The sequence below is a fragment of the Haliotis cracherodii genome, unplaced genomic scaffold, assembly GCF_022045235.1.
Source record: "Haliotis cracherodii isolate W230 unplaced genomic scaffold, xgHalCrac1.p SCAF_3, whole genome shotgun sequence".
Lineage (NCBI taxonomy): Eukaryota > Metazoa > Mollusca > Gastropoda > Lepetellida > Haliotidae > Haliotis > Haliotis cracherodii.
Window position 1 is genome coordinate 64565996 of NW_027266286.1, and position 12589 is coordinate 64578584.

Genomic DNA, 12589 nt, shown 5'->3' on the forward strand with positions numbered 1-12589 from the left:
TCTCTCGTGTGGGAGATCACCGAAGCGGTCGTACAATCTCTCTATGTGTTACACATTCCCGCTTTTAGTCTGCCAGATAGATACAGGTCTAAGAGACGAAGTATCTATCGTGTGAGACAGAAGCATATGATCTATCCTCGTTGGGAAGGCTTCGGCCAAACCGCGGGGATTCTACCATGTCAACTCGACACTCACCTTTTTTTCAATTTGTAATATTATTGAAATTGTATGTAGTTATGGACTATATTACTTATTAAATAACCGCGATATAAGGTTTTTAGAAAATAGCAGGCTCTTAACTGATAACTAAATTATAGTAAGTAATCTCAGTGTCTATTTGTCTAAAAAATAGCCGTGATGGTTCCTGAAGAGGCGACTTTGACTGATGTTTGACCGATGGAAACAAACACAATAATATGATAAACACATTCAAAATGACAAACTTCACTACACATGCGCGAACGCATTGCGCACGTACCTCGCACTCACTCACTCAGAGTAAAAGAGAGAAAAAGTTGGAGAGAGAGAAGGGAGGAGTTGCGAAGAAGAGGGCTAAGAAGAAGAAACATTACATTTGGCAAATATTACAACAATATGCTTGTCGTGAATGTCAGTCACGTCTCTCCTCTCATACAATCATTATCATCCTTAAAATTTGATTAAACGATGCTCCGTGTTCCTGATATAATTATACGTTACTGCATATTACTCTCGCAGAAAAAGCACGTATCTCTCCCTGGTCAGTGAAAGATAGAAGGCGATTACTACCGAGCGTGTCCGAGTGGTCTTTCACAACAAAATGGCTGACAAGCCTATCGTTATATAGCTTAGCTTTGTGTAAGTCTATCGGGTGAGCCGTAGCATGGTGGTTAGATACAGGTCTAAGAGACGAAGTATCTATCGTGTGAGACAGAAGCATATGATCTATCCTCGTTGGGGCGGCTTCGGCCAAACCGCGGGGATTCTACCATGTCAACTCGACACTCACCTTTTTTTCAATTTGTAATTGAAATTGTATGTAGTTATGGACTATATTACTTATCAAATGACCTTTCTTTCAATTTGAGAGATATTGTTGGTATCCACTCAATTGGGATACGATGACATGCATCAACCAAGTCAGCGAGCCTGACCACCCGATCCCGTTAGTGGCTGTTTACGACAAGCATAGTCACCTTTAATGGCAAGCATAGGTTGCTGAAGTACTAATCTACCCTGGATCAACAATGACTGTTGATAGAATATGTTTAACAACTTCAGTCTGTTTGGCTCCAAATGAGAACGATGAATTGCAAAATTACTCCATGTCGGGAATAGTCTATAGTCAATACAGTACATGGCAATGTGTACCCTGTCTCCAACAGCAACTGCTGTTTGTTACTTTTTTTCCATCACTGGAAAATATTGTTTAAAAAAACTATCATGTTGCTGTGACATCTTGAACGGAGGAACTCACAACGGAGGGGGGAACATCGCAAACACGTACTGCACGTGCTAGATTGTATACGTCGTTGTTGACTGACAAGGTGTGCCGCTCAGCTGATGTGAAACAGTTAATTTCTAAGGTGTATGATTTCTTTCAATGTGAGCAGAAAGAGGAAAACCCGTTTGTGCCATTAATAAATACTTGAAACGGGCATCTAAATCTCTTGGTATGTCTCCTAACAAGATGAAAATTTGTCCATCGACGGGACTCTAGCAAGCAATCGAAGCGGGTGGGGAACATAAATAAAATAAGACAGTTTTCAGAATAATCAACTCAGACGTGCATTTATTAAACTACATTCAGAATATATGTACAAGTCAATAAGACTCTTGATGAAATACCTTGAAACTGAGCATGATTTAATTATTACAATTTGCAAGCTATGGCAACTTTTACATACATTTGGATACAGATACAAAAAGATAAGTGGTCAAACATGGACTGTGTTTTGTGAACGATCTGAAATCATTTTGCAAACTCTAGTGACATCATAATTATAATAGCAGTGAAAATGTAACTCGGTCTTGTTTTTATGTACCATGTTAAATCAATAAAATGTAAGCCTTAAGATGTGCTGTTGAAGAAAACTAGTTTATTCCAAATTCGTATAGCAACAACAGGAATTGTATACATACTGATATACACGCAGCCGTCGTTATGAAGCGGGGTATCAAGGCTATTTAGGAGTATTGAGATCACAATGGTGACACATACATGTATGAGATAAACCTACTGTGTTTCCAGACTAATGGGATTTCCAGACTAACGAGGAGACCGGACTAACGGGGTTTCCAGACTTAAGGGTTTTCCAGACTAAAGGGTTTCCAGACTAACAGGGTGTCAGGACTACAGGAGTTTCCAGACTAACGGGGTTTCCGGACTAACGGGGTTTCCAGTGTAAAGGGGTTTCCGGAATAAAGGGGTTTTCGAACGAACGGGGTTCCAGACTAACGAGGATTCACATTTTAGATCTAGCCTCGTTGCTTCACTACGTTTTACGCCCATAACGCCATTTCTAAATATACCCATCAATTATTTATGTCTATCATATTGCTGATATGTCCAGAATACTGTTTAGTTGAAAACAATGACGACTGTCGGCATTGACAAGTCTATCACGTCCTAAAGCACAACAATGACATCATATTGTGTACCAATTGTTTCATCGTGTTCACGTGTGGGTGAAAATCTTTAGATGGTTTAGCCATTGTCAAATCCCAGAAATCTAAATAAATAATTTTGTCCCAAAGCGAAGAGAATTCCTGATGCCAAATATCAGCATAAATCATACCCCAGTAAGACAGCATACCTCTCCTCGGTCTGAAATATGCATGTGGGCCGCGAACTGCAATTGTAACATTTGGAGCGCGTGCCAAGAGGTTCTTTGCAGATGGAACAAGTCTCCGAACATGTCGCCTAAACACATCCGGATGGACAAGCGTGAAATGAACGTACATATATAACACAACGATGTCCTTGGTTGTGTTCGGGAGACAGTCCATCATGATGTGCTGTGCCTGATTTGTTGACCGTGGGTAGTGCCGAGCTCCATGATAGAATGGTAATTCGTGAGCATGCCAGGAAAGCGAAAAATTATGTTTTAGATCTGTATCCGTAACAGGCGTATGTCCACCTGCATGAGACGGTAGGTTCAAGATGGAGCGAAGACGTCTATGGAACTGCATACTTGTTGAGTCCCCATGGAGCCAGAGCGTCCTTCCTTTCAAGCAATGTCTGTACGCATCAACGGTTCGAGGCAGCGTGTCATTACACAGAAGCGAGCTCCACTTGTTATTGTAAAAGAAGCCATTCGGAGCTTTTCTTTGCCATGTCAGATGTGGTGCGATTCTGTTACAGGCAATAGGGGGTGATGTAAGTTTTGACGTAAATTTAGCTGAAACAGAAACATTGTGACAATCAAATCATATCTTATATCATGTTGTCGGGACCAGGATGATGTTATGAGATAGTGAATGTCGGACGTTTTGGCCCAATTAAAAGTTTAGCAAAGGAATATAACTCTGAGAAATCGAAATGAAATATGTATTCACATAAATGACAATTTGATCATATAATCAGATTTGTTTATTTTTTTATTTTAGATGCTTAATTTTTTGAATTTATAACAATACAAGATGCAAAGGAAATGTAAACAATATATTAATACATTAAAACGGATTTAGGGTATTGATTGTTTTTGAGGCGGTGGGGTAGCCTAGTGGTTAAAGCGTTCGCTCGTCACGCCGAAGGCCCGGGTTCGATTCCCCACTTGGGTACAACGTGAGAAGCCCATTTCTGGTGTCCACTGCCTTGACGGATGGCCTAGTCGTCTAAGGCGCCGCGATTCGCTGTGCAGAGTTGCGTCCCTTGGGCACGCCAGAAACCTGTGATTGTGGGTTCTAATCCCCGTTCACCCCGATTATGTTTCTAGGTTTGACAGCACCATACCCGTGCTCCTGGTTTTCACCGAAGGGGTAAACGTCTGAGACCTGCATCACTTCGGGCTTTCCTCACACATTAAGCCGAGACGCCGTGATATAACTGGAATACTGTTAAAAGCGGCGTTAAACCCAACTCACTCATGTTGAGGGTTGAAGGAATTACATAATTATGAAATGTGTGGACTATGGATGGAGATTGGGTCCGCCCCGGAGATCGGATGGTCCGGGGTTCGATCCCCGGCCGCGTCATACCAAAAGTTAAAAGATGGTACTTGTAGTTAAAACAAGGACTGGTCGGTCCGGAGTCAGTAAACAGTTGAAACGTGACCTCTCTTAATGATGTCAAACATATCGTCGATATGTGTAAACTATATGGGTTCTTGGTATAGTCGTTCTAAGTCAATGATTAGGGTGGTCTGGTGGTAGATCGTCTGCTCGAAAAGCGGAAGGTCAGGGTTCGATCCCCGACCGCATCATACCAAAAGACGTTAAAAGTTGGTACTTGTTGTCACCCTGCCTGGAGCTCGACATTAAGGGGCTAAAACAAGGACTGGTCGGCTAGGAATCTGTATACTGTGTCTGAGTGGGGTATTCATGTTAAACTGCGGCATGGTACCTCTGTGAGCACTCCAGACTAGTACAAGCAGCCACATACAAACACGTGCACGCACGTCGCTATAGAAGTGCAATAATCTAGGACGCGACGTTAAACCCAATTTCATCTCACCTCACGCAAACAACAATCTGCTCAAACTCAAATGTGTCCAGTTTCGAAAGGTCGTAGACCCCTGCTAATTAAACTGACTTGTCACAGCGAAACAATTCGCTCTTGTTTAAGATGATATGTTTCTATGACATCATGTTATGTCCACAGCAAAAGATTTCACAATTACGCAATTCCGTCTTCGAAAGGCTTAGATCTTATGAAGCAACCGTCGAAAGCCAAAAACTTGCAAATCAATATGTCTGTCATGTAAACGTTCACTATAATATTTAAGGTTTTCCTTAACTTAAATTACTTTTGGGCCAGATTACATTCATCAGCAATATTCCATCCCTGTGACGGCGGTCTAGAAATAATCGAGTCTGAACCGGACAATCCAGTGATTGATATCATGAGCATCGATCAACGCAACTGGAGTACGATGATATGCATTAACCAAGTCAGCGAGCCTGACCACCCGATCCCGTTAGTCGCATCTTACAGCAAGCATGGGTTGCTGAAGACTTAATTCTTTCCAGGGAACTTCACTGGTCAGGTATCATATGATATGTCCTTTTCGATACACGATTTGTTCTTACGCTTGTATACAAATGGTTTCATACTGAACGAAACGCTTTCAACACTTACAATCTTTTATGACCACCGGCACAGTCCTCCTAAAGATGTCTGGCGTTGCATTTGTTGCAGACCTTGACGAAATAAATATATACAAACATGACAATTTATCTAATTCACCATAACCATTTCCATAACAACATGAAGAATATCAAACATGTGAAATAATTCTAAGTTATCGATTGTAATTCGAAGCGTTTGTTTGTCAATAGATTGCCAAACAACAATTTGCATAATGTTTACGCTCTATGCATTGCGTAAATCAATTGTCAATTATGTGACTCCGTGCCGCTGAAAGGAGCTTTATAGTGCAGAGATTTGCTAATTCAAATAGAGACAGGCAAAATGTCGGTTGCCATAAGGACGGTAAATATTAAATTTTGTTGGTTGGTTGGTTGGTTTGTTGGGACCGATGACATGTATCAACCAAGTCAGCGAGCCTGACCACCCGATCCCGTTAGTCGTCTTTCACGACAAGCATAGTCGCCTTTCAAGGCAAGCATGGGTTGCTGAAGACCTAACCTACCCCGGATCTTCACGGGTCTGTTATCAATTGCATACTGCTGTAATGCTTATATTTTGCTGTTGATCGTTGCCTTTGACATGTTTGCACAAACAATAGCAGGAACACCTTTCAATGCGTGTACATGGGAAGATTAAAAGCGCCGTTCTTGGGCAAATATCAATATCGGATTTACAACCGGTTTCTACCTGTTAGTTTTTTTACGTATAAATTTGCATTTAACGTTGCTACAAAATACAACACCACCCTTTTACGAATGTCCAAACCCGAAGTGAAGCCCGCATGCTGACAAACCTAGAAACATAATCGTGGAAAACCGGGATGCGAACCCACGATCAGAGGTTTCTGGCGTGCCCAAGGGACGCAACTCTGCACAGCGAATCGACGACTAGGGCACCAGTGCCTCGTATATACCGAGAACTCGTTCAATAGTCTAGATATATCATGTCATCCTAGTGTGGGAGGAGAACCCCATTCAGGACATACAAGTTAATCACTTTTAATGGTCCTGAGCACGGGTATACTGATGAGAGATCAAGGACCATTTCTGAAATTTCTGTCCCGACGAAGGGCCCCCAACTAAAAATGGTGAATCTTTAAATGTAGAAAAAAAGATGAAGAAGTTATACATACCAACTTAATATTGTGTTTTCAGTGCTATTATTAAGTTTGTAGTGGATGTTTGTTGCAGAGAACGTCTCGACCCACATGTCACAATTCGTCAAGTTGTTCTTTGATTTCATGCAGTACCAGAGAAATCCATCATTTTCTTGAGTCAAATTGCACCAATGTGTCTGTGCAAGAGTGTTCGGTCTCGTAAAACATCTTGGTTTCTCTGTTATATTCTTCCCCTTGAATACAGCATGTATCGACCAGAGACTTGAATACTTTTGGTACAACTTATACAGGAGAACTATCTCCTCCCTTCTTGTGGCAAGGAATGCTTTGATGGTGGCTTTTCCTGACCACACAGCTCTAAAAGCGACAGAGTAGCTTCCGTTATTGTGATCGGACGCGACACCGGAAACGGAAGCTGAAGTCTTCTTGTCCTCCATCCACACCCTCAAAACATCGCCTCCAGATAACTTCCGATTACCAGAACCATCAAACAGATCAATTCGCACATGGATCAGATCACCCAAGATATAAGTTGTATTATGTATTGGGTAGATATAGGACATCTTTGCGTCTGCAGCAGTCGAACTGTTGTGAATTGACCCTGAACATAAAATCTCCTCTTTCAAATATAGAAGTCCCGTCTTTAAACTGCCCCTGTTCGTTTGTTCTCTGAAATCAATTCAAAACACATATGAAAGGTGTTATGTCAGTAGCCGTTAAAAGATGGTACTTGTTGTTACCCTGTCTGACGCTCGGCATTAAGGGGCTCCCTCTACATTCTCAACATAGTCTCTGTCAGAAGGGTTTGGCTTGTGTTCGACTTGTCCTGGGCTGTTAAAATCAACTTAAACCTCACCAGAGACCATAAATTTTAAATTTTATGGTCTTTGACCTCACATATGTATCATCAAATATGTTTACATCTATAGACACGTATTATATCTACCACTCCTGGTTGGTCTATCCATGTGTTTTATTCAAAAGCAAATTTGTATTTAATTCACTGAAACATGTAGACTGAATATATAAATGTATATTCAAAATATTAAGTAAACAAGAACCTTATCAGTGAGAGGTCCTTTAGCCTGCTTAATCGACTGCTTGTAAAAATCTGATATCTCAACTCACAGCTGGTTAATATATATTTTCTACTGAGTGTTCGAAACAGATTGAGTGAGCTTGTTTGAACGACATATATCACACTTACAGTTTGGTGACCTAAGCGTTGACAACACAAGTTCGTCCGAGGGTGCACAACTGTATATTTGGAGAATGGCAATGAACTATCAATAGAACTATTGACGGGAGTGCATCGAGTGTTTGCCTGATTGCATCCTTGGTTCAAGAGTTAATATTGATTCTCTGATTAAATACACTGTGGATAGATCCGGTCATTGTAGCTACTAGTGCCTTGTTGGCGTATTGTCAACATACAGCTATGCCGCTGTCCAATCTGCGGGTAGGATTGATTGATTGATTGATTGATTGATTGATTGATTGATTGATTGATTGATTGATTGATTGATTGATTGATTGATTGATTGATTGATTGATTGATTGATTGATTGATTGATTGATTGATTGTTGTTGTTTTTGTTGTTGTTGTTTAACGCCCCATTCAGCAATATTCCAGCTATATGACGGCTGTCTGTAAATAATCGAGTCTTGACCATGAACATCGATCCACACAATTGGGATTGATGACATGCATCAACCAAGCCACCCGATCCCGTAAGTCGCCCCTTACGACAAGCATAGTCGCATTTTACGGCAATCGTTGCTGATGACCTATTCTACCCCGGATCTTCATGGGCCAGGATTTATGAGGATTTATGCTTCCCTTGATCAGTTTATGATTTGTTGGGGGAGCAATCTGTCATAAGTAGTGGGGCAGCAATATAACAAAACCCTGCCTCCTCCATATGTATATGGCCTCTAGTTGAAATGGCTATAGAGCCCAAGTTTGAAATAGTGTATGAGTGTTTGCTGTTTAACGTCGCACTCAGCAGTATTCCAGTTATAAGACGGCGGTCAGTAAATAATCGAGTCCAGATCATAAAATCTAATGATTGATACTGAGAGCAACGATTCACTCTAAAAATCCGATCCATGAGTTTAGGTTGCTAGGTACCAATTCCAACCCTGATTCGACGCCGATATACCACAATGCATATTGACAAACTGACAATGGATGCGATCACAATTATTCCATGACATTAAAAATGTTGATCATCATTCAATTTAGTTATGCATTGTTTTAAGCTGTATTTTTCTTCACACTTAAAATGTGTGTAATTTCGAACACGCATGAAGGCTCAAATGTCCCTTGGAGTGTATTTGCGGGCGTCCACATACATGTACAAATATAATGTACTCATAACCGTAGAAAGAATAAACGTACATACAGCAAATGGGATTCTCTACAACAGGCGTTGGGTTGTCCAAACAAAACAGGCCGAGATGAATCGGATCCTATGCTACAAATCTACAATGAAGAAATCAACAACCTTGCCCCAGCAGAAGCTCCCGTGTCCTCCCGTAATTAAATCCTCTAAAAGCGTAGGCCAAATGGGAAGTAGGCCAATGGGGAGGACACCCATTACTAATCAGTCAGATGATAATCACAATAATCAAATTAGTTTAGAACTAATCAGTCAGATAATAATCCCAACAAGTCAATAGCCAGGTTTCAAAAGATGACCAACAGCAACCAAGCATTGGATGAGTGTTTTAATCCCTGGGCCAAATTTTCTTTTGAGCAGCACAAGCGATTCTCTACATCTCGGTAGACTCGTTTTCTACTCCTGGGTTCAGCACCAAAGTCGATCTGCGAAATATTGGCCCGATTTGCATGTTCTAGCTTCTTTATGACTTCAAACCTAAGGATATTATCAATCATAGTCACTTTCCCTTTACAGGTGGTTTTCACACACTTCCAGTGAATACAAGTCTGTCTCTCTACATTCTTGGTGTGACAATATCCATTAAACAAAACTTGTGCGCTTAATGTCTCAACATATAACAATAAACTCAACATTCTGGAGACCGGCCATGTTGATATGCAGTCTTACTTACTTACTTACTTACTGACTTACTGACTTACTGACTTACTTACTTACTTACTTACTTACTTACTTACTTTGGAGATTTAACGTGCGCTTTCAGACTGATGCGTATTTCGCACGCGGGCCCGGCCAGGCCATTTAATTGTAATAAAATTTGACGTAAATTGTAATACGCAAATTGTAATAATAAATGACTAGGACCTATCCTTGTCAGAGTTGGTACAGGGTTAATCGTACAATCGTCTGTGGGGGAGGATTGAGGTCGTTATCGTACATTGTTGTATAATTATATAAATATGTATATGTAAACGCATTGGAATTTCATTTCTATGGTTGACCAGAAGAGGATTAATTACTAGAATGAACTTAGTTTTCTTATTTATTTGAGAAATACTCTGTGTTTTGTATTATATTTGGACGAAGAATTCAAATACAACAAATGAGTGACAGATCTCCTGTGCAATGCCAAATGAAATAAAACAGTCGTCAGCAAATGCAGCATAGATTTCCCATACATAAGAAAGAAGAATACTTCATACAGAACATTATGTACAATGTTTGTTTTAATATCAAAAGAGGAGCGTGGATATTCTTTACCTACATTGCATATACTATTAGATATTGTGTATTCTGGATCTCTGTGAACTTCTCACAGATAAAGAAATGATAATAAATAAATGTAAACCATGTTAACTTATGCAATATTTGTTGCAATGTATGATTAACATATGGATCATTAATATAACAGAAAAATATAAAGAAGTATATTTAATGAAATAAATGAATAAATGTAACTGTCTGGATTCCTTTAATATGTCATGAAGAACTAACAACAACTTACTGACAACTTTTGCTGGGATAATAACTCCTTGACCCAACAATAAAAACAGAATCCATCATGATAACAGCACGAAATCATAATTCAAAGCATACACAAATAATATCCAGTATCTTCGGGCATGTCTTGTTGAGTTTCAAAGAGCATCAGAATGTATAATAAATTTGTTGCAATCAATTATTGCTGAAATAAATCTGTTTTGATCAAAATTGAAAGGATGGTAAATCTATAATGAAAAGGGTTTTGTCACTAACGTAAATATTCTCTTTGACCTTATACGAAGAGTATTCTAAGATCATTAAACTCGGCAATCGTTGATGGATTGCGCCAAGCAACCTTGTTACCAAATTTGGTACCTCACCTATAATGCGGTACATAATTTTCGAAACAGATAATTACTTTTTTCATAAGTTATCACTAATTTGTGACATATATACGGAGAAAAATTACCTCAGAGGATAATCTTCTATGGGGGTTTAAGAGGATTGAAATAATTCCAGCTAACATCAAACACTGTAATAAAATATTGAAATTATAGCATACCTTCTTAACATTCCAATGAAAAGAATAGTGACTAAGTAAGAAATCAAATTATATTTATCTCCGATACTATGCCCTCATCAGTATACACACACACACATACATACACACATACATACACACATATATATACAGACATACACACAAACACACATATACACAGCAACACACACACACATACATACAAACACATACACACATAGGTATGTATCTATGTGTGTGTTTGTGTCTGTGTTTATGTATGTATGTATGTATGCCAGTAAATACGACCTCTATATGTCATTGGTATCAGCTCTATGACTGCACTTCTACACATAGTTCCAAGTGAAAGATGAGTGACACTACTTTGTGAGAGGTCCCACAAAAATGCTAATATGAGCAATTAAAGGTTATACAAAATGTAACAAATGAACAAAGTAAGATATTTCAAAAGATAAAATAGAAACACAAACCTATAGACATACGAATTAGAATGTAGCAAATACATTAGATAAACGTATCTTCTAAGTAGATAAAAGTATGTCCAACGAAGACATAAGTTTATTCTTCGTAGATAATACCTTTATCACTAATTTGAGACGGACAATAATCCCCTGAAAGCATAATCTCCTCCGGGGGGTTAAGAGGGTTAAAGTAATTCCAACAAACAACAAGCACTGTAATGAAATTAAAACATACTTTGTTAAAATTCTGATGAAAAGACTAGTAACTATCTAAGAAACCAAATCATACTGTTGCTGCGATACTTGGGCCTCATCAGCATAGACACACAAACACAAACACACACACACACATGTATGTATGTATGTATGTATGTATGTATGTATGTATGTATGTGTGTGTGTGTGTGTGTGTGTGTGTGTGTGTGTGTGTGTGTGTATGTGTGTGTGTGTGTGTGTGTGTGTGTGTGTGTGTGTGTGTGTGTGTGTGTGTGTGTGTGTGTGTGTGTGTGTATGTATGTATGTATGTATGTATGTATGTATGTATGTATGTATGCGCGCATGTAGGTGTGTATGTAATGACAGTAAATGTGAGCTCTATGTCATTGGTATCACATATATGACTGCACTTCTACATACTCTAGATGACAGTATCATGTACGTAGATGAAAGTATGTAAGTGGGCATTAGTATCTGGATGGCATACTATCATCTACATAGATGAAAGTATGTTCTAGTATGTAGATGATAGTATCTTCTACGTAGATGATAGCATGCCACAAACATCACATCACTTCCAATAAATGTCTTTCATTATGTTGACACCACCCTTTAATGACGATTGTACGATAAAGCCTATACCAACCATCCCTAACTTAACAGTTCTGTACGTTTGTCATCATACACATCATTTCTCGAATTGTACATGTGAAACGCAAGCTCAACTGACAAAGATCATTTCTAGTCAATTGGCGTCTTGGACACTACGGAAGTAAGGTTATTACAATTTACGTAAGAATGTATTACATTTTACCGCAAGTAGAGATTATTACAATTTACGTCAATTTAAGGGAGAACTAAGGGAGCTGGGTATGGTGGATGTTTGTTTGTTTATGTGATTTTGATTTGGTAGATTATTGTGTTTTTAGATGCGTTTTATTAGTTCCGTTTTGATTAAGCATACGCCGAAAGCCTTGAAGTTTTCTAGTTTATTTTGTGGGTTTAGTATTGCCTCTAGGGTGAGAGCCTTGTTTAGATTGAGGGTGGTTTGTAATGCGGTTCGATGTGTTAGGTAGTGTG

General features: G+C 39.2%; 1 protein-coding gene across 1 annotated transcript; it reads right to left on the minus strand.

Moving 5' to 3' along the window:
• Nucleotides 1-2536: 2536 nt before the first annotated feature.
• Nucleotides 2537-9306, minus strand: LOC139475614 (NXPE family member 3-like). The gene is made up of 4 exons (XM_071258803.1): nucleotides 9113-9306; nucleotides 6423-7076; nucleotides 5279-5340; nucleotides 2537-3380 (listed from the first exon to the last, which is right to left on the minus strand). Exons 1-4 carry the CDS (start codon nucleotides 9304-9306, stop codon nucleotides 2602-2604), a joined length of 1689 nt encoding a protein of 562 aa, XP_071114904.1. The 3' UTR covers nucleotides 2537-2601.
• Nucleotides 9307-12589: the final 3283 nt, after the last annotated feature.

Coding starts and splice junctions, on each gene's coding strand:
- LOC139475614 (XM_071258803.1), bottom strand. CDS start 9,306: ATGATTGATAATATCCTTAGGTTTGAAGTCATAAAGAAGCTAGAACAT. Junction 7,077..9,112: donor TCATCCAATGCTTGGTTGCT/GTTGGTCATCTT, acceptor AATTGATTTCAG/AGAACAAACGAACAGGGGCA. Junction 3,381..5,278: donor GCCGGTGGTCATAAAAGATT/GTAAGTGTTGAA, acceptor TTTCTGTTTCAG/CTAAATTTACGTCAAAACTT.